This window comes from Trachypithecus francoisi, unplaced genomic scaffold, assembly GCF_009764315.1.
Source record: "Trachypithecus francoisi isolate TF-2019V2 unplaced genomic scaffold, Tfra_2.0 Lachesis_group4, whole genome shotgun sequence".
NCBI lineage: Eukaryota > Metazoa > Chordata > Mammalia > Primates > Cercopithecidae > Trachypithecus > Trachypithecus francoisi.
This window is the reverse complement of record NW_022681469.1, coordinates 141,627,628-141,648,321: the sequence shown is the minus strand read 5'-3', so window position 1 is coordinate 141,648,321 and position 20,694 is coordinate 141,627,628. Positions and strand designations below refer to the sequence as shown.

Sequence of the window (20,694 nt, the reverse complement as noted above, 5' to 3'; positions counted from 1 at the left end):
GGACACTCTAGTGGCATAGTCCACTTGGTGCCTGAGACTGACCTGGGAGGGGATGAGGGTGCTTACAGAGATGGTTGGAGGTGCTCTTTTCCTCTCTGCTCTGTTCTCTGGGACATTGGTTTCATAACTATCCAGACACTTCAAGTCCCTTTACCTTTGACAAGATAGTTTCTTTTTTGGAAAGGGGATAAAATATGCTTAAATAGAAAAAGATGGAATGGGTTTCACGTTTCGTATGTTTCCTCTTCTCTGGGATGATGCATGTGGTCCTGGAAGTCACAGCACTTTCTAGAGGAAGTCCTAGCGATGTGGACCCCAAAGCATGTGGCATCTCTGGGTGTTTATCCCGAGGCAGCCACTAAGGATGTTCACATTTTAAACTATAGCATGTTTCTCATAGCATCATTCATAAGAGTGGAAAATTGGAGACCAAAAAACATGCCATTAAAGGGGGATTATGTTCCATCTGGACAATTGGGTACCATGCCACTATTAAAAATTGCAGTGCTGAAGAAAATATAGTATGGGTGGAAGAAATTCAGTAGGGGTCCATCCTGTTTGGCTAAAGTTGGTTATCTTGGGGTATGGGAGGGAGGGAGAGGCTGATTCTGTCTGCTTCTTTTTGTATATGTCTACTTTCTGAATTTTCTATAGCAGAGTAACTTTTATCGTAAGAATGAAAGTAAGTAGTACTCGTTATTTAAAAAGCTGGGTCTCAGAGCTCGCTTCCCAGGGGCAGTGAGGCCCTGATCTTCAGCCACAGGGGTCTACACAGGCTCCTCAGATGGCCTGGGGCCTGCGTGCCTGGGGTCTGACTCCTGAGCTGCAAGCCCCCACTTGCGGGAGGGGCTGGGGGGACTGCTTATTCGTCATGCAGAAGTCTTCCTCTGTGGTCGGCTTCTGCTCACGAGAGACGACTTGAGCAGCCCCGTTTTTCACAGCTCATCCCAGTGCAGACTGATTTTATTTCATCTTGTTTTATATTATATTTTATTATTTTCAGATCCAATTTGTACAGGACGTCTAATCTCTCTGAGATAGAAATGAGGGAAAAAAAAGGTTGGGGCATCCAGGAGGTACGGCATTCTAAACTCGAGCCACTGACTCATGAGGCACTTCCAGATGGAAGCCTCAGAGGTTGGAGGACACATCTGTCCCTATGTTTAAAAGGGAAGTGGATGCCCTGTGCTCAGCTAGTGAGGCTGCCCTTTGGCAGAGCCCCAGGTGACTGGCGTGTGTGTGGGAGTGGGGAGGAGCCGTGGGCCCTGGCTTAGAGCACTGATCCTGGGCAGATGTGGCCGCAACTGACTAACCAGATGACCTTGGATAGGTCTGTTAGATACCAAGGACATTATTTCCTCATCTGTAAGAAATTGAGTAAGATTGCTCGTGTTTCTGTGTAGTGTGAACATCATGTATGTGGCATATTGACATTATTTTGGAATGAGACACATTGTCTCAATAGGTTTTAGGATTGACCTGAGCAGACATCTGATACTTCCTTTTTTTTGGTGCCTCAGACTATGTCCTCTTCCCAGAGTCTCCTGATAGGCTCAGGGTTCTGCTTGTGAGCTGCTAGGAGCAAGTGCGGGGTGCTCCTTAGGACAGCGCTGGGTCCCTGTCCTTGTTCCTCTTTTTACAGATGAGGACACTGAGGGGACAGGGATCACTGACTGCCCAGAGTACCCTGTCTGTAGGGCAGGGCTAGGATTTGAGCCAGGCTCCTTGCCTCCAAGTCCTTTCCCATGGTCCTTCAACTGTAATACGCTCTGCCTCTGCAGAAAGGATGAGTGGTAGCGGATGGGTGGAGGGCACCATAGTGTGTAGTGGTTGGAGGGGACTGATTCGGAGTTCCATAGAAATAGGGAGCATTCTAGGTGCTTGAGTGGCAGGAAACCATGGTGATGATGGGTTTTTGATAGCTTGGGTTTCAGAAGTGGTAACGAAGTTAATTTAGTGGAGGAAGTGGGAAGATGAAATGGACAGTGATGAGGAGGAGTGGCCTCTTGGAGGCTGTTGACGCTATTTGGAGTGAGAAGGGCCTCTCTCTGAGATAGGTTGCCTATCCATGGCATGTGTGTGGAAGTGGGGAGGAGCTGTGGGCCCTGGCCTACAGCACTGTTTCTAGCCATACGTGGCTTTTGCTGACTAACCAGATGACCTTGGACAGGTCAATTAGATATCAAGGACATCATTTCCACACCTGTAAATAGAGAACATTTCAGTGAGGAATTGCGTAAGATCACTCACACATCCCCACTCCATCTTCAGTGGAATTACCCAGCTAGCTTAGAATGAACCATGGTGGGAGTATTTACACCATAGGAATGGACAGAGGATACATCGAGGTGGTTGCCTCTCCCCTCCCCTCCCCTGACCTCTCTTCTCCTCTACCAGCACACCTCCAGGGATAATGATATGGGAAGTATTGGGCCCACATTGAATATTTTAAAAGTCATTTATAAAGAAAGTGAGGTTATTATCTTCTTAAAAGAAAGGGGTAAGGTAGGGAGAGAGAAAGTTACTAGGCTACTGAATTGTCCTACACAATGGGAGTCCTTGGAAGACAGTCTCGTTAATGTCATTCACTGATACTCATAACCTTCGAAAGGACTGAGAAACACCCAAGAAGGAAGAGCTGAAAGCATCCTTGAGGAACCAGGACCCGTTGTTATCCAGCTGGTTCTCACTCTTGGAGCTCCATATGTGGAGGGGGGTTGGCTGAGGTGAGCATCAGGTGCTGGGCAGTGAATGTCTGTTGTACGTGTGCTTGCCAGGCCTGGATGTGTACGTGCTGGTCCTTGCGCATTCCCTGTTGCTGTCTCAGCATCATTTACTTCCTTATCTTCAGGGGACCTGGTTCTGTTGGCTTTGTCTTCCTTCTCCTTACATCCTGAATGGATGCCCTTCTGGCCTCCGTTGACTGCACCAATAGTAATAATGTAATATACTAGTAAAAGCTGGCACGTGTTGAGCATGTGAGGTGTTCCAGGCACAGTATTAAGCATTTTGCATGCTTACCTTTCTTGACCTCCCCAGAACTCTGCATTATGTGCCATTTCTACCCCCATTCTCTAGGTGAGGAATCTGAGGCTTCTAGAGGAGGAATATCAGGGGGGATGCTGGTGAATGTTTAACAGAGACTTTCCAGGTAAAAGCTCGGTCAGCAGTGTTTGCTGATTTCTTTGGTATAAATACTCCCCCACTGCTGATTTCAACCTCCAACCTGATGTCTGGGAAGTGCAACCTGGGTTCCTGGAGCCTGCTGGAGCCACTCCTGATGCCACTAACAGATGAGGTCCAGGTCAACAGCTGTCTGCTCTTGGGCCTGACATTTCCACCTATCTCGTTCACTGCCCAGTGTTCCCCTTACATGAATCTTGCTGCTGCTACCACTAAACCTTGTTAAAAACAATTGGGATTGTGTCACTCCCCTATGCAGAAACTTCTGAAGGACACCTTTCATAGTCATGAATTCATCACCTGGCATTTGGGATCCATGAGCCCTGACTTGAGGCTCTTTCTCATGCATCCTGTGAGCATGGCGTGTGTCGCTCCTGGCTGCCCCACCCACCACACACAGTGTGCCTCCGTTTGTCTGCCCGGATTCTGTCCCCTGGAGGAATTTGCTGCTTCTACCTCACCTCTGCCACAGGCGTCCACTTCGTATCAGATGCTTTCCAGCCATTGTGGCCTATCCCAAGAGCTGCCCCGATGGATCCACAAAGTGGCTGGGGTTTCTAGAGCTGGAGATGAGCTCTTCTTCTCCCAGGTGCCCATCACTGCCACCTCTGGCACTGCCTTCTCTCTCCTTTGTGGGGTCTTAAATGTGTACTTATCTGGCACCTCCAGGACAGGATTCTCATCCATTCAGTTTTCAGTCCGTCCTGGTCTTTCCCCTCTGTCACACCTGTATTCTCCCTGCAGTGCCTGAAATGGGCTAGCCCTCCTGCAAATACTTGTTTGCATTCGTGGATATGAAAGGGAAGCAGGGCTGCTCAGAGCCCTCTCTGCTTGTTCTTTCTTGGGTTATCCATGTGAATCTGATTATTGCAGGCTAAGCTCCAGGTTAAGGCTGCTCTGTTAGTGTCAGTGCAATTCATTAGCTCTTCCTTCTAAAGCAAAAGCCCTACTGTGCCCTTCTGGGGGCCGGTATGGTCCTGGCCTTAGTTGGGGTGATCCTCTCAGCATTCTCTGGGCAGCCCCTTTGCCTGTCAGAGCGGGCCAGGCTGGGGTGGGTGAATTAGGCCCTTCCCTCAGCCTTGCAAACATTGAGCTATGGTATGGAACCAGCTGGTTGCAGGGCCAGGGACCTATCTCTGTGGCCCATGGTGGCCAGCATCTGTGGGTCTTGCCCCCCTCAGCACCCGTGACATCCCATGTGGACAGGACCAGGTGTCTGTATGCTAGGGGTTTGGTGGGACGGTCCGCGGAATGCCTGTGCTGTGCCCTGAGGGGCTGGTCTCCAGGCTCTCTGCAGGGGGATCTGTGTGAGTTTGTGTGGGACATCTAACAGGACAGAACGCAGCGCTGCAGGGCACACTTCAGAGTGAACTCAGCATACATAACCCCTCCCACCTGCCGCAGAGCACTTTCAGACTCCTGAGATGACTGTTAACACGGGCTCATTAACAATGTGTCACCTTCTAGAGAAGGCATTTCCTTCCCAGGCCGCCCTTGCTGACTTGCTCACCTACGGATGGGAGCCTCCTGCCTGGCTCTGCCTGGCTGTCCGCTGCCTGCGGTTGAGGACACTCCCATTGGGGTGCTTTGGGAGAGCTGGCTCTCTAGGGCTTGGCCTGTTTTCTGTCACCATGAAGTAAGGAATAAACAGGTCTGTCCTCAGGGCGCCACACCCTGCCCAGCTGTTGCCCCCCAGAGCAGCCTCTCCCCATGGCCTTTTCTCCATTGTAAAATGCGGGGCGTTGGACTGGAAACAAGCGTGCAACCTCCTCTCTACCCGAGGGCTGATGATGAGTGCTGCTGGCTTGGTCTTGGTGCCTTGCGGCATCTTCTTAGCCCCACAGAGATCCTGGGAGGCTGGTGGTATTGTCCACTTGTTTCACAGAGTTGGAAACCAATGCTCAGAGGAGTTAAAGTCCTGTTTAGTGTCTCCGGGTCTGATGACTGTGGCCAGTAAAGGGACAGGTGGTCCTATTCTGACCCCTTGCCGTCACTGCTGTGTCTGCCCCTGCCAAATGGTGGGCAGGTGGCAGGAAGCACAGGCCGCCCTGTGGAGCTGAGCCTGGTCTGAGCATACACCGCTGGCTAGTTATAAACTGGGCCCACTACTTTGTGTTCAGCCTGGAAGGAGACACCATGTGGTTTCCAGTGGAACGGGGCCCCCCAGAACACCCTGCCCACTGATACGGTTATGCTGGGGGCCCAGCGAGGCCCTCCCCACCTCGCCTCCCTTGGTCCACTTTTCTATGTGAAGAAATATTTTCATTATGAAATAGCTGATAAAAATAAAAGAATGTAAGTGCACGTAAGGTGTTACAAAAAAGCACACACAAATCTCCCTGTCAGTTAAAGGGACGTGACTGACCATGTAGTCATGAGATCAGTGAGATCAGTTTAAACAGCTGCCTGGGTGAATCTAACAGCTGAGGACACGATGTAGCCCTGGCTGGCCACCCTTCCTCTCAGCTCTGAGTGCTAAGTGAGGAATTAAACCCGCCTCAGGCAGTTCCGGGGGCCTTTGAAGTCCCTGTGTCACTAAGATCTGCCGTGTATCCAGCCTCCATCTCCCGTTTTGTAACTCAGAACCTGTCTGGGGCCTCATTCCCGTAACTGAGGTTTCACTGCATACCTTTCCTTCTCTCTGGCCCGGCCACTCTGTCTTTAACCCTGTTTTTGTGTTGTTTCTTGGTTTGGTTTTTATTTTAAAAACTTTATTTAATTATGTTGAATTCATTCGATGAGTCATCTCAAATTCTATTTGGAATGAAGTGAGCAAAAATGAACTAAGGAAGGAAGTGGTAAAGGAGAGAATGGGGGTGGGGGAGAGGAAGGAAAGAGGGAGGGAGGAAGGTCAATGGGCATCAGGCATCTGTTATCTGGGATACAGAGGTTAGTAACTCACCCTCCCAGCAACTCAAAGTAGGTTTTGTTTTCCCTGGGGGAACTTTTGAGAAGCCACTTTTGTGCCCCCCCCATGTCTAACTCCTAGAGGCGGTTCTCCTTAGTGGCTGGTTCCCAGGAAGGCACAGCCACTCAGCTTCCTGGTCAGAGGGCTTTCCCCGCAAGCGCTGTTGTTCCTGTCCTGCAGGCCCTTGGCAGGCTGGCCCTCAGCCCCAGGCAGACATTGCCCTGTGAGCTCCGTGCCTGCGTGCTCACTGTGGGACCAGGCACACCTGCCCGCTGCTCCTGGCTGTGGTCCTGGGGACTCTCATGCTTACCAGGCTCTCCCACCTGGTGGGATGTTCCAGCTGCCTCCTTTATGCCCAGAGCTGCCGAGACATTACCGTGAAGAGGGGTGTGCTTGACTAAAGCAGGGGAAGGAGCAAAACGTAGGAGGAGCTGTTTCTGGAAGGGAAAAGCAGCCCTGGCCGGTGGCCTCTGCCCAGGCCCAGCAAAGTAAGTTCCCAACTCCCCATGTGCCGCCTCTCAGCCAGGCTGGCACTGGGCACTTTGTCTGTCCCTGGCCGCCCTCCTCTGTGGCCTCCGGTGCTGGCTACTTTGCAGTGAAGGGGCATTTCCAAGTCATTTCCCCCCTCTCACCTCAATGCTGTAGATGTTCGGTGGGACCTTCTGTCCTGAGGAGCGTCCGCCCCACCTGCCCCTTCTTGGGAAATTTATTTGTGAGAAGAGCAAAGGGGAGCTTCCGACTTCTTTGGAAATGCTCACATCTGTGTCCTCCCTGACCATTGCTTACCTTTCTCTGCTGCCAGTCTTCCTGAGCTGCCTCTTTCCATATGGTTCCAAACCAGCCTGAGCTCCTGGCCAGGGAGGCAGGATCCTGTGACTATTTAGTTACAAATAAATAGAGATATAATCTTAGTCTGTTGTTTCTCATAGTTGAACATGAAGGCAAAATGACAAGATGACTTTATTTTAGTTTCCCAGCCTCCATGGGGTGTATTTTCTCCGGCAGTTCCTAATGATTGCTGCTTACGTTCGCAAACATTAAGCAGAAAATCAAATTGGGCAATCCTGATAATTAATTGGTTTCTGGCATTCTTGTTCTGGAAGGAAAAAAAAATGTCTTATTAGCGGTGTGGCTTTGGGAAAACCGCCTACCCTCTCTGAGCCTTGTTTCTCCTACTGTCAGCTGGGCATTGTGGTCACAGCTAGTTTTGTGATCTAAGGGGGATCCCAATAACTTGTGGATAAAGTGCATTTCCAGGGCCTCACACAGGCCTGACACAGAAATAAGATGATGGAATAAGTAGCTAATATTTCCTTGGCACTTATTAGTGGCCAGGCACTGTTCTAAGCCCTGTGTATATGTTTCCTTATTTAATCATTACAAGAATGCTGTTTCTATCTCCCTTTTCTAGACGAGGAAACTGAGTCACACAGAGGGCAAGTAAATTCCCAAGATGAGACGGTTTACTCGAGCAGTGGAGCTGGCTGCCTACCCAGGCATTAGTATTCCAAAGAGTGTGCGCTGAACCCCCAACTCGTATGTGCTGGGTAGTGGAGGAATCAATGAAGGATGAGCAAATAAATGCCTTGAAATTTGCCAACTGAATGTTGCTCAGGTTGTTGCTTTTCTCCATTTGCCTGGAGAAACAAAAACAGAATGCGCAGTGGTGTCTCACCCCAACCTGTTTAATTGTCTCCACCCCGTACATAGCCCGGCACCTGTGATCTGTGTCTCTCGTCACCAGACCCTGTGTAGTCCTGCTTCCTTGCGGATTTGTCCATGGCTTTTGTTTCTTTTGATTTATTTATTTGAGACAGAGTCTCACTCTACTGCCCAGGCTGGAGTGCAGTGGCACCATTTGAGCTCACTGCAATCTCCACCTCTCGGGTTGGAGCGATTTTCCTGTCTCAGCCTCCCGAGTAACTGGGACTACAGGTGCGCACCACCATGCCTGGCTAATTTTTTGTATTTTTAGTAGAGACAGGGTTTCCCCATGTTGGCCAGGTTGGTCTCAAACTCCTGGCCTCAAGTGATCCACCTGCCGCCACCTCCCAAAGTGCTGGGATTACAGACGTGAGCCACTGCGCCTGGCTTTTTGTTTCTTTTTACAGAGCTGTTTACAGTGCTAGTTTTCAGGGCTGATCAGTCTGCTAGGAGCAGTGCACAGGTCCTGGGGACACCCAGGGGAGCTGATATTCTCACTGCCGGCTTAGGTCTTGCTGGGATTCCTAACATGACATCCATAAAAGGGCTTCTTTTTCTTTTTTCTTTTTTTAGACAAAGTCTCAGGCTGGAGTGCAGTGGCACGATCTCAGCTCACTGCAACCTCCGCCTCCCGGGTTCAAACAGTCCTCCTGCCTCAGTCTCCCAAGTAGCTGGGATTACAGGCATCTGCCACGACACCCGGCTAATTTTTGTATTTTTGGTAGAGACGGGATTTCACCATGTTAGCCAGGCTCGTCTTGAACTCCTGACCTCGTGATCCCCTGCCTTGGCCTCCCAAAATGCTGGGATTACAGGTGTGAGCCACCATGCCCTGCCAAGGGCTTCTTTTCTTTCCTCTTCACCAAAAGCCAGTGAGGACAAGGGGAGGCAGGGAGCGGGGTGCCATGTTTAATCTAACCTGGCTCAAGGATCCTGGCACTGCCCTGCCCCCGTATTAGCCCCGGTTAAGCATGAGCAAGGGTCAGCGCTAGTCACTGCTTCTTTGGCCAGCCTGGACTGTAGCTAGAGGCCTGGCAGAGAGTGGAGACGTGCTTTCTGCCAGTGGTCAGAGTCCCCCTGGGAAGAGGGATGGTCATCTCTGCTCCAGGGTCTTGGTCTTAGGGAGGCAGAGATGCTAAGGGGATGGCTTCTTAAAGGGTAGTCTTGGGGAATTACATGAGAAAGCACTTAAAGAATGTGTATTACCATTTTCAGTACTTGAGTAGGCACAGGATACTGAGTTCAGCTCAGTGGGTGAGAAAAATCCATAGTTTATAGACATGTGTATCTAACCCACTCTGTTAGCCTTTACCAAGCTCTCAAGCTGATACTTAACCACTTTGCTATTCTGTGGGCACTGCCTTTCTAAATAGGCCCCATTTATTCCATGTTATAGCCTTGGGAAGGAGCAGATGTCACTGCTTTTCATCCTACTCTTCTTTTAGATAAGCCTGTTAAAGTCGATGGGTACATTTATTTTTGTTAATCCAAAACTAAAGCTAACTAGCTGTCTGTTACTAAAATCTAACAACAGCATCCTCATGCCTCTTCAGATGGCCAGATGACTCCGTAGCCACTTTGGGGTTAGTGGTTCATTTCTTCCTTTCTTCATTCTGCAGACTGCTGTGCTAGGGGCTGCTGTGTGCAGGGTGCGGCCGGAGAGCCTAGAGATAGCTCTGGGAGCTGGACTGCCAGCGTCTCTGCTGGATCCACATGGGAGGGGGCTGTAGAGCTCAGACGAGAATTCACAGTTAGTTGTTTTCTTGCGGCTGTGGTCAGCACAGTAAAGTAGACCAGGGCTGGGTGTGGTGGCTCACACCTGTAATCCCAACACTTTGGGAGGCTGAGGCGGGTGGATCACCTGAGGTCAGGAGTTCAAGACCAGCCTGGCCAACATGATGAAACTCTCTCTCTACTAAAAATAGCTTCGTGTGGTGGCTGGTGCCTGTAATCCCAGCTACTGGAGGCTGAGGCAGGAGAATCACTTAAACCTGGGAGGTGGAGGTTGCAGTGAGCCAAGATCACCCCACTGCACTCCAGCCTGGGCAACAGAGTGAGACCCTGTCTCAAAATAAAAAAAAACAAAGGAGACCAAAGTGGAAAGGAACATACTAATGGCATCCCGACTCAGGTCGGGTAGGGAGATCAGATTCTGCTTTGCTGGGAAGTTGCCATCTGAGCCAAGTGCTTGAGAAATCACAGGAGTTAACCAGGTAAAACTGGGATACATGAATGAGGAGCATTCTAATCTGTGTGTGGTAGGTGCAGAGACCCTGGGGCAAGAGGAAGCAGAGCGGGTAAGGTAGGGACAGGGAGTGAGGGAGGCACACGAGGAGGCAGGGACTGGCTCACCCAGGGCTCTGAGGAGCAGGCTGAGCATCTGCCTTTCACCCCATGGCAATGGGACGTCAGTGAAGGATGCTCCATTTGAAATGCCGCACTAGCATTAATTGCATGATATAGTCTTGGTTTGCTGCAGCTGAGCTTCACTCTTCAGACTGCCTTCCACCTGCAGGATATGCATCCATGCCAGGCACACAGTATTGAATGTTGAGCAGTGGAGATTCTGTACAGTTTAACTGGACGCGTCGGCAACATACAGTGCAAGGCTCAGGGACAATCTGCAGTGAGCAAGGCTGGCTTGTTAGTCTTAGGCAGGCGTTGGACATTTTTGTCTTTATTCTGTGAACAGCCTCACAAGGGAGACAGCATTGTCCCATTCCACAAATGGGCCCAATGAGGCTCATGAGTGCCCTAGCCCAAGATTCTGAAGCTGGCAGGTGGTGGGACTCACACCCAGGTCTGCCTGATGCCAGATTTCATTACTATACTGTGAGGTTTTGGACACTTTTTTTTTTTTTTTTTTTGAGATGGAGTCTGGCTCTGTTGCCCAGGCTGGAGTGCAGTGGCGTGATCTCGGCTCACTGCAAGCTCCGCCTCCTGGGTTCTCGCCATTCTCCTGCCTCAGCCTCCCGAGTAGCTGGGACTACAGGCAACTGCCACCGCACCAGGCTAATTTTTTTGTGTTTTTAGTAGAGACGGGGTTTCACCATGGTATCAATCTCCTGACCTCTTGATCCACCCACCTCGGCCTCCCAAAGTGCTGGGATTACAGGCGTGAGCCACCGCGCCCGATCCAGGTTTTGGAAACTTTTGATTTGTTCAAATAAGCCGTCAAAGGACATAGGTTAAAAGAAGAACCAAATTCTGGCTGGGCACGGTGGCTCACGCCTGTGATCCCAGCATTGGATGCCGAGGTGGGCGGATCGCCTGGGGTCAGGAGTTCTAGAGCAGCCTGGCCAACATGGTGAAATCCCGTCTCTACTAAAAATACAAAAATTAGCCAATTGTGATGGTGGGCGCTTACAATCCTAGCTACTTGGGAGACTGAAGCAGGAGAATTGCTTGAACCCAGGAGGCGGAGGTTGCAGTGAGCTGAAATCGTGCCACTCCACTCCAGCCTGGGTGGCAGAGTGAGACTCTGTTTCAAAAAAAAAAAAAAGAGAATCAAATTCCCACCAGAGCTGGGCTCTTGTCTAGATTACAAGCTTGTCTAGAAATTAACTGGCCTGTCAGATGGGGGGTCCCAGATCCTCACCTGTGGAGAAGAACATCAAACCAGCTGGGATCCCACCCCACCTAAGGAGGATCCCATGTCTCCCTGGGACATCATGGACTTCCAGGAAGTTTTGTTGCAGAGGGAATGGGGCCTGTGTCCTTCACTCTTCCCTCTTCCTTGTGCTCCCCTCTGCATGGCCCACATGGGTGAGTGCAGAGGACGCTGCTGGCTGTTCTGGTGGGTGTGCTTTCTCCTGCCCAGGTGGTGGCCGTAGTGTTGATGTGGCAGCCAATGGAGCAGCTCTAGGGATGGCTACTCTGCAAATGTGCTTTGGCATTGACTTTGGGGAATCTCCAGTGGCCCTTTCAGTCCCAGTGGTCCATGGCCTCCCCTCCTGCTGCCAGAGCCCTGGCCTCCTGCTGTCCTCTCTGCCTTCATTAGGTGGATGTGCTTGGCTTTTCCTTGGGTCTTCTCCCCAATGTGCAGAAAGACTCTTTGAAGCTCAGGTTTTCCTTCTGATCAGGCCTGCCCTCCTGAGCAAGAAGCCGCAGGTCATAGTGGAAAGCATGGTTCTCATAGAGGTACTAGAGCGAGCATCACCACATGTTCTAGAGCTGTCCACTGGTCTTGGCAAATGGCACGTGGCGGGGTGGGGCGCTGTGGGATGGGATGAGGCTTTAGGGTGGGGCCTTTAGGGTGAAGCCTAGGGTGTGCTAGGATAACGCACTGCAGGATGGAGCCCTGCAGGAGGGCACAGAGGGACTGAGAGCTGTAGGGTCACTGTGGCACCATGTGCCATAGGGCCACCGTGAAAAGCAGGTTTGCCCTAGTGTGCCATGCGTGGATTGCTAACTCTAAGGTGAGGTCAGGACATGAGTGCACAGTCCTGGAAAGAGGAGGAAGGTGAGGCCAAGGCGAGTGGAGGACCTTTCCCAAGGCTGCAGGTGCCGAACTGTGGACCCTGAATTTGGACCCAAAGTGCCTGATGTGGAGCCTATGTGCTTTGCCATAAGGCTAGGCTACTTTCTCCCAAAAGAGGTGTTTTTGCCTTCCTTCCGCTTAGTCTGCTCTCACCCACTGCACGTGACACACTAGGAAGTGCTCTGTCCTGAGCAACAGAGCAAGACTCCATCTTCAAACAAGCAAACAAACATATTTGGTACCAGAGTGACCCTCCAGGCAGTGCATCTAATTCTTTATGGGAGGAATGCCTCGCCTTACTTTTCACTCACTGACTCAGGGAGTCCAGGGCTGAGATGGTCTCCAAGTGTTTGATCCACAGCTGTCATTTTACCAGAAGAGAAAGGGAGGTTCGTGACCTCATTGAGCCCACGGGGGCAGTTTGTCACGTGGCCAGGATGAGCTCCAGGACCTGTAGAAGGCAAAGCCTTCTATAGAGCTGTCTGGCTGGGCACAGAAGCACACGCCTGTGATCCCAGCACTCTGGGAGACCGAGGCCAGTGGATTGCTTGAGCGTCAGACCAGCCCGGACAACATGGTGAGACCTCCAGCTCTACAAAAATAAAAATAAAAATTAGCCGTATTTGGTGGCACATGCATGTAGTCCCAGCTACTTGGGAGGATGAGATGGGAGGATCATCTGAGCCTGAGAGGTCACTGAGAGGCTGCAGTCATCTGTGATCATGCCACTGCACTCCAACCTGGGCGACAGGGAGAGCTTGACTCAAAAAAAAAAGCAGCCTGGAACAGGGCAGTCTTTGCAGGCTTACCTTTTGTAGGTTTAACCTTAACCACAGATTCTACCTGGGCCTCCCTTTTCCCTTTCTCTTATTTGGGTGTTGAAGGCTGTGATAAGTGCATGCCAACAGGGGCACAGGTGAGGGAGGCATGGGCTGGGCAGAGGCTGGGTGGGAGGCTTTGCTGCCTGGGTTTTTTCACCCCGGAAAACAAGAGAACAAAAGAAGCAACTTGTGTTTCTATCTCATGGGAACTCTAATCACGAAGGGCTTAGATTTGATCGCCATTGGCGATGGGTCCACAAGGAAAGCACAGGAAGACTTCTGAGGACGTGGGCGGGCAGTTCTCTTTTCAAAACACCTAGAGAGAGTGAGTGTGCAACACAGATTGGCAGGACTGGTGCCTACAAGTAGAGAGAGTTTTCTAAACCTCATATGAGGTTAGGATTTCCGGTTCCTCAAGAGCCAGGTTTAATAAACCTATAGCAAGTTAGCTTCTCAGTCATCCTTCAGTCATGAAATGCATTATGGTGCACACGCAGGGTTTAGATTTGTGCAACCCAAGTGTAGGTATATTCTTTACTTTCAGATAAAGACTCATAGAGACATCGTATCCCTGAGTCTCCTGTTGACAAGCACAATATTTTGGAATCTCTTGGCAGCAGTTCCAGTTCAGTATGGGGCTTGGTTCTCATTTTAGTCCAAGCCAAGGCAGCTGAGGGGGTTCTAGCCCAGTGTGTCAGGGGGACCTGTCATAGGCATGTCCTCTGCTTAGTTCCAGATTTAACCCCTGCATGATTCAGGGGGATTTTAGTGCACATCAGATCTCAGACGCTGACTTGGAAGTGATGGAAGGGCCATAGCTTCTCTCTCCTTTTTGGCACAGGGCTAGAACAGCTCCCCCAAGCAAGAGTCTTTTATCCTCACTGACGTTCATGTGATTCAGGGGCAGTCTACGCAGGAGAGGGCGTGGACCACCCGAAACCCAGGAGATGGAAGAAGTGCACACTTTTGGCGTCAGAAGGTGCTACTGCAGCTTAACTGTGGGATTCCAACACATCTGCCCACCAAATCCTCGTTTCCTCATCACCATCCCTGTGTTACCAACCTGTGACGTTTAACATGGGGATGGTGATACCTACTTACTGGGGTTTCTGCTGGGCTCCATGCAATGCTTTTCAGGGTTGTGCTATGGAAGCTGCTGAGCACCACATACCTTGGAGGTGGCCAGGCCTGGCTTTGCACATCTGGACTGGAGGCATGAGGTGGACAGATGCAGGTCTGGGGCTGGGGATGTGAGTGGGTGTTGAGCTCTCTATGTTCTTGGAGGGTGGCCCTGAGATATGCTGGGTCTCGCTTTGATCTTAAGTGGATGTAGACTTACATAGTAAATTGGGTATGTTGGGGGCGGGCTGAGTTCCTCCTTCCTGCCCCTCTTCCCAATGCAGAGGTTAAGGAAGGAGTGTCTCTGGGCGATGCTGGGGCACTTTACAGGAACCCTGTGTTTCCGAACACTTGATGTAAACAACTTTGTGCAATTCAACACTTTCTGACTTTTCACCATCTCAGGTGCTGGGGCCTCCCTGTGGTGACAGCACAGATTACAGTTTCCTCCATTGGCCTTGACCTTAGAAATTATGTAACTATTGATTTAAAAGGGTTTTTTTTTGGTTTGTTTTTTTGGCAGTGGTTGCAATTTGTATGGTTTCGGGGTTTGAACATTGGAGTTACTGTATCAAGGCGTATAATGCTGAATTGGATTCAGAGATGATTGGATTGAGAAGATCCTGTGGCTCTGTCTGACCTGCCCTTCTCACTCTGCAGCTGAGAAAATGGGCCCTGGGTTCCGTCAGGGACGGCAGAGTCCTCATGCCTTCCGGGACCCGTGTCTCCTTCCCTCCTGCTGTCAGGGCCCCACCTGAGGGACGATGACACTCCTACCCCATCACATTGGTGCCAGCAGTGAGCAGTTACGTATTTGTGTGGTTGTCATCTTGGAATGATGTGCAATATGAGAGTTAAAAATAGTTTTGCCAATGAGTTATCATAATGCTGTTTATAGGTTAAGTTGCCTGCTAGTGTTTCATGGTAAAATGAATGACATAGGGTCTGAAGTGGCAGCCCACTTGTAGGATGGGCCAGTGTACTCTAGCATGGCATTGCGATGGGAGTCAAGATGTGGGACACATATAGTCAGATCCTGGTGGATTCATGTAAAACCCAGGACCATGGTCGGTCAAACTCTTTGCTGTTCTCCCGTGAGATGTTGGCTTATTAAATACTTTTTTGAAGTAGATGGGACCCTGGTTAAGCTGAGTTTCCCCTTGATGGGATTGGTTCTATTAGGATTGCATCTGTGCTGCTTGAATTTGCGTCTTACATGTACAGATTGTATGAATTAACCTAAACGGGTTTTTGATGTATCATTTCCTTACCTTTTCGGAGACTTCATTTTAGGGCATTCAGTTTGCCTCTGGGATTGTATTCTAAATACTTTTGTTTGTTGTTTATTTGTTTGGGCCAGGGTCTTGCTCTGTTGCCTAGGCTGGAGTGTGGTGGCACGATCTTGGCTCCCTGCAACCTCCACCTCCCGGGTTCAAGTGACTCTTGTGCCTCAGCCTCCCAAGTAGCTAGGATTACAGATGCGTGCCACCACGTTGGCTAATTTTTATATTTTTAGTAGAGATGTGGTTTCATCATGTTGACCAGGGTGGTCTTGAACTCCTGGCCTCAAGTGATCCGCCCGCCATGGCCTCCCAAAGTGCTGGGATTACAGGTGTAAGCCATTGTGCCTGGCCTTATTCTAAGTACTTTTTATACACACTGATAAGTTGTCCTCTGAAATCTTGCATCCATTTATATTTCACCAAAACTTTAAAAAATGTTTTCAAAATTTTTATTTTTGCTGCTCTACTAGGCAAAAGAATAGTCTCCGGTTTTGTAGCTGTCTAGTCTGAGCTATGAAAGGCTTTAGGTTAGGGCTTTGAGAAGATCATAGGAACATGTTTGGAGCCTCCTGCAGCTTTGTAGGCACAGGGGATGAGCAGGCGGTGCAGCTCAAAAGTCAGGGGTGGGTGGGGTCTGGAGACCACGGGACTTCACTTGACCAGGTCTGTCCAGCATGGGCGGTGGCCATCCCGTGCCCGGCTGGGTTCCGAGCCATTGACAGAATTCCCTCAGTGAATCCCTGGACAGCTCTGTGAGAGTGGCGCTGTCTGTTACTATTCTCACTTCAAAAGGCAGGAAACAAATAAGTGGAGTGGCCAAGGGGCTTGCCCAGGAAAAACAAAGAGGAGGTGGACCCAGGGCCGAGCTCGCAGGTACCTTGGTGTAGAACTAAAGAGCACGCCCCTAGATCCTGCCCCTGATTTGGGAGGCTGAGATGATGATCTCTGTGATTTTGGGATTGGCGCTAGGCTTTGCACTGGTATGATTTCAGGAAAACATCTGTATTGTTGGTCTCCGAAATATCCATAGAATTTGTTTTCTGTTCATTTCTTGCCAAAGGAGTCCAGGTGAGCTGCACCTGCCTGAGTGGGATCCCAGGTGTAATTGGGGGTGTTGATGCCTCTGATGGTGGTGTCTGTGGGCCTACGTTGATCGGGGAGCAGGAGGAGTGCCGGAGACTCTGTGTCCCCCCAACTCGGGGGTCTCTGGGCTCCTGTGTGCCGCATTACCTGGCTTGGAGACTCTGTGTCCCCCCAACTCGGGGGTCTCTGGGCTCCTGTGTGCCGCATTACCTGGCTTGGGGCAGAAAGAACCTTCGAGGGAGCCCTGTAGAGGGTGTCTTGGTTTTCCCACCCACCTCTGCCATCTGACGAGATCGCTTCCCTCTTTGAGCCCCAATTTCCTCACTTCTGAAATATTGGAGAGCCTTCTTACTCAGACAGTTGCTGGGCATTTTTCCCGAAATCGTAAATCTCTGTCATCGTAGTATATAATAACGCTTACACACAAGGAAGGGTTATATAACTATAAAGTAATTATAACCCGAGTCTTTTATCCCTGTTGAATAGGTTCTTTAAAAAAGAGTACGACTGAGAATTCCTGAAAGTCACTCATTAATTGATTCTTTCAAGTAAATAATAGCAGCCATGAATAGTCATGGCGCTGGTGTCATCAGGCACCTCCCGTATTGGAGGGCAGGGCACTGTTGGCAGGCTGAGAGTTGCCTACCTTGCCTTGACTGGAGGGTGGCCTCACTGGCTTCTGTGGAAGCCCATTCTGATGCTGGTTAGTGGCATTACGTCTACACCATGTTGTGTGCTGCAGCTCACCATGGTGTAGACCCTTCCGAGGTGATAAGGTGGGCCAGTAGTTATGATTGACTTGCTGTTGATGATTAAACTGTGGGACAGCTGTCATTGTTCCCTCTCAGTGGTGTCTGTGCCATGTAGACTGGCAAGAAAGGAAACTTCAAAATGATCCTTGTTTTGTTATTTGCAGGCTCCAGGGAGTTCCACGCTGTCCAGTTCTCTGTGCCGTGATAAACCTCTGGGGTGAGTGTCTGTGTGGGTCATGCATTCCTGTGTCTCTGGCCATAGATCAGCTCTCCACAGAGCAAACTTGGGCATGGCATCATTTTATTCTGTAGAAATCATAATTTCTGTTTTGGTTGTAAGCATTGCCAATCAAAGGTGATACAGGCCAGGCTTTCTATCCATTTTCTAAATGCTATGTCAGGGTCAGAAGCCCAGCTGGTAGAAACACCTGTGGTTGTCTTTGAATAAATAATTGCACTGCTGAGGCCTGATTGTGGAAGTGTCACTTTTGGGGGAGATTCCAGGATGTGCTGGCAAGAGCCTCTTTAGAGCAGATGATGGGGGCCCTGAGCCAGCATCTTCTGGAGGGGCACTCACTGTGGATCCTCGTGACCGCAGGAGGCGCTTTATTTCTGTTCTAACAGTGTTCAAAAACATTTGAATTGAAATTAAATCCATGTCTGATAAATAAGGTAGAGAAAACAAAATCCTTGGGAATTGTTTGGATGCTGGTTTGAACAAATCAACCTTAAAAAATAAATGTACGGGCCGGGGCGGGGGTGGCTCACGCTTGTCATCCCAGCACTGTGGGAGGCTGAGGCGGGCAGACCACAAGGTCAGGAGATTGAGACCATCCTGGCCAACGTAGTGAAACCCCGCCTACTGAAAATACAAAAATTAGCTTGCTGTGGTGGTGTGCCCCTGTAATTCCAGCTACTCGGGAGGCTGAGGCAGGAGAATTGCTTTAACCCAGGAGGCAGAGATTGCAGTAAGCCGAGATTGTGTCACTGCACTCCAGCCTGGCGACAGAGCGAGACTCTGTCTTGAAAAAAATAAAAATAAATGTATGGTATTGGGTGTTTGATGGTATTATTTCTTTTTGAGGTGTGATAATGGCATTGTAGACATTTTAATCAAAAAGTGCCCTTATCTGTTAGAAATCAATACTGTGAGATTTATAAATGAAATTACATAATATCTGGGATTGCTTTAAAGCAATCAAAGTAGTGGAGGAGATTGCTGGGGGTATTGATGGACAAAGGTTAGCTGTGTGTTGGTGATTTTGAAGTTAGGTGATGGGTACATGGAGGTTTGCAAAACCATCTTATATGGTTTTGAAATTTTCCAAAATTTTAAAAAAGAGAGAAACACATAGGAGTAGTAAAAATGAAAACCCCAGAGCTGGTGCCAGCACTTTGGAGGGACTCAAGCACACGTCCTGTGCGCCCGTGCCTCTGGCTTCACCTCATGTGGGCACTGATTGGGTTCAACCCCGTCCCCTCTCCCTGGATCCTTTTTCACCTCCTCCTGGATACCACCCTCAGCCCTAATGTTAGGAGCCCTCCCGGGGAGGGGCTCAGGTCTCCCTGGGGCCCACAGGGCTGGTGGAGAAGCTCTGGTCTGTGGGAGGCCCTTGTCTCCAGTCACATTGGGTGCCTGGCTCCCACACTGCCAGTCCTGCCCAAGTCCTCAGCCTGCTGGCCATGACATGACCATTTCTGCCCTTTTCCCTCTTCCCTCCTCCACAGTCTTCATCTCACACTTGAGGGTCTGCCCTGGCCACTTGGGCACCTGGTTCGGTGGCCAGCCCCACGTTCTACCCTGCATCCACCTGGTCTGTGGTTAGCTGGGTGGGGTCCCAGCGGGGCCACATGGAGCTCTTAGCTGTCTGATAGGAGTCTGCTGAGCTGCTGCTCAGTAGATGAAAGGCCGCTTTGATTACGTAGCTGCTGAATTCCTCCCCAGCTCGTCCCCTCTCCACATGAGGTCTTGCCTCCTTCTTGGGCCTGCAGGGTCCCCCACGACCATAGCTGGCCACCTCACCAGCCTCCTCCTTGGCCGCACCTGCCCCAGGGTGCTGCATACAGACACGAGGAGCTGCTTCCTGATGTTTGGCTTCTGCTTGCACCATCCCTGCTTCCTCCTGGCCCCCTCCCGGTGCTCCCTCGTGCTGACCTTGACACCTCGGAGTGGGATTGAGGCTCCCTCTCCAGGAGTCCCGCCTGGGACTCTGTTCCTGCTCCCAGTGAAACCACAAAAAGTCCTTCCCGCCTTCGTGCTTTTGCATGCATCTGAGCCCATGTATCACTGCTCTGAGTTGCTTTCTCTCTGTGCATTCCCCGCCTGCAGCTTGCAGTACCCAGTCATGCCCTGCTAGGAAAATTCGATCTTGTGCCCCTCCCCACACCACCCACCGTTATGGGAACACAGCGCAGAGGCTGTGCACACTGTAAATTCCCGTAGCCGGCCGCCCAGGTGCTGGTGTGAACACCCGGGGGATGAGTGTCCGTCGTCCTCACCTTTTTCCTGGAGGATGAATGTCTGTCACCTCCTTACTCTGTTTCTGACCTGCCCACTACTGTCTCACAGGCCTGTCATCCTGAGCCCCATCATGGAGGGGGGCCACGGGCTGGACCTCACCTACATCACAGAGCGCATCATCGCCGTGTCCTTCCCTGCTGGCTGCTCCGAGGAGTCCTACCTGCACAACCTTCAGGAGGTCACACGCATGCTCAAGTCCAAGCATGGGGACAACTACCTGGTGAGTGGTGGGAGGCTCCAGGAGCCTTTGGGCAGGCTCTGCAGCAGGCACTGTGTGGGGACGGGCACCCACAGAACACTGGTTTACACATGAGGGAGAAGCTCAAGGGCCTGGGCTCACACAGCAGTTCATGGCCTCGTCCTCTGTCTCTCTGCTGCCACGCCTGGGGAGGAGCCTTATGTATCTCTGTAGGTAGCTTTCACGGACACACGACTGCTGAACGCAGGGGTGGCTGTTGCCTTGTCCCACACTCATCAGTGAGGCTGGCTCCTCAGTGCCTTGGGACATTTCCCTGGCCAGCCACCCCTGCACTCCCATGCTGCATCCCTGGTATCAAAAGACAAACTTGTGACTCTCCTCCTGAGCCAGAAATTAGGAAGACAAATTGGGTGGGCGCCCAAGAAACCAGGGGCTGCCCTGGAGACAAGGAGACAGCTTGATTTTCAAAACACACGTGTCAAGTTGATGGTGGAGCCCACATCTGAGGAATAATGCAGAGCAGTCTCTCACCATCTCTCACCCTCTGATTGGCCCCTTGTTTTCTGTTCCCATGGTTGCTAGCCCAAGTGGAGGCTGACTTCCTTCTGCTGTCAATGGTCACTAATGGGATTGAATGACAG

At 50.6% G+C, this 20,694-nt stretch overlaps 1 protein-coding gene across 13 annotated transcripts in view; it reads left to right on the top strand.

Annotated features, from left to right (window-relative positions):
- The window catches only part of TNS3 (tensin 3), a 353,662-nt gene that overhangs the window by 169,489 nt on the left and 163,479 nt on the right, over positions 1 to 20,694 (top strand). For 12 of the 13 annotated variants that reach the window (XM_033194200.1, XM_033194198.1, XM_033194194.1 and 9 more), the window contains 2 exons: positions 17,498 to 17,550; positions 19,903 to 20,074. In XM_033194200.1, the coding sequence (XP_033050091.1) occupies positions 19,925 to 20,074 (150 nt within the window). In that variant the 5' untranslated portion in view covers positions 17,498 to 17,550; positions 19,903 to 19,924. The remainder of the gene's footprint in view (positions 1 to 17,497; positions 17,551 to 19,902; positions 20,075 to 20,694) is intronic. The other variant, XM_033194205.1, reaches the window with a different exon arrangement.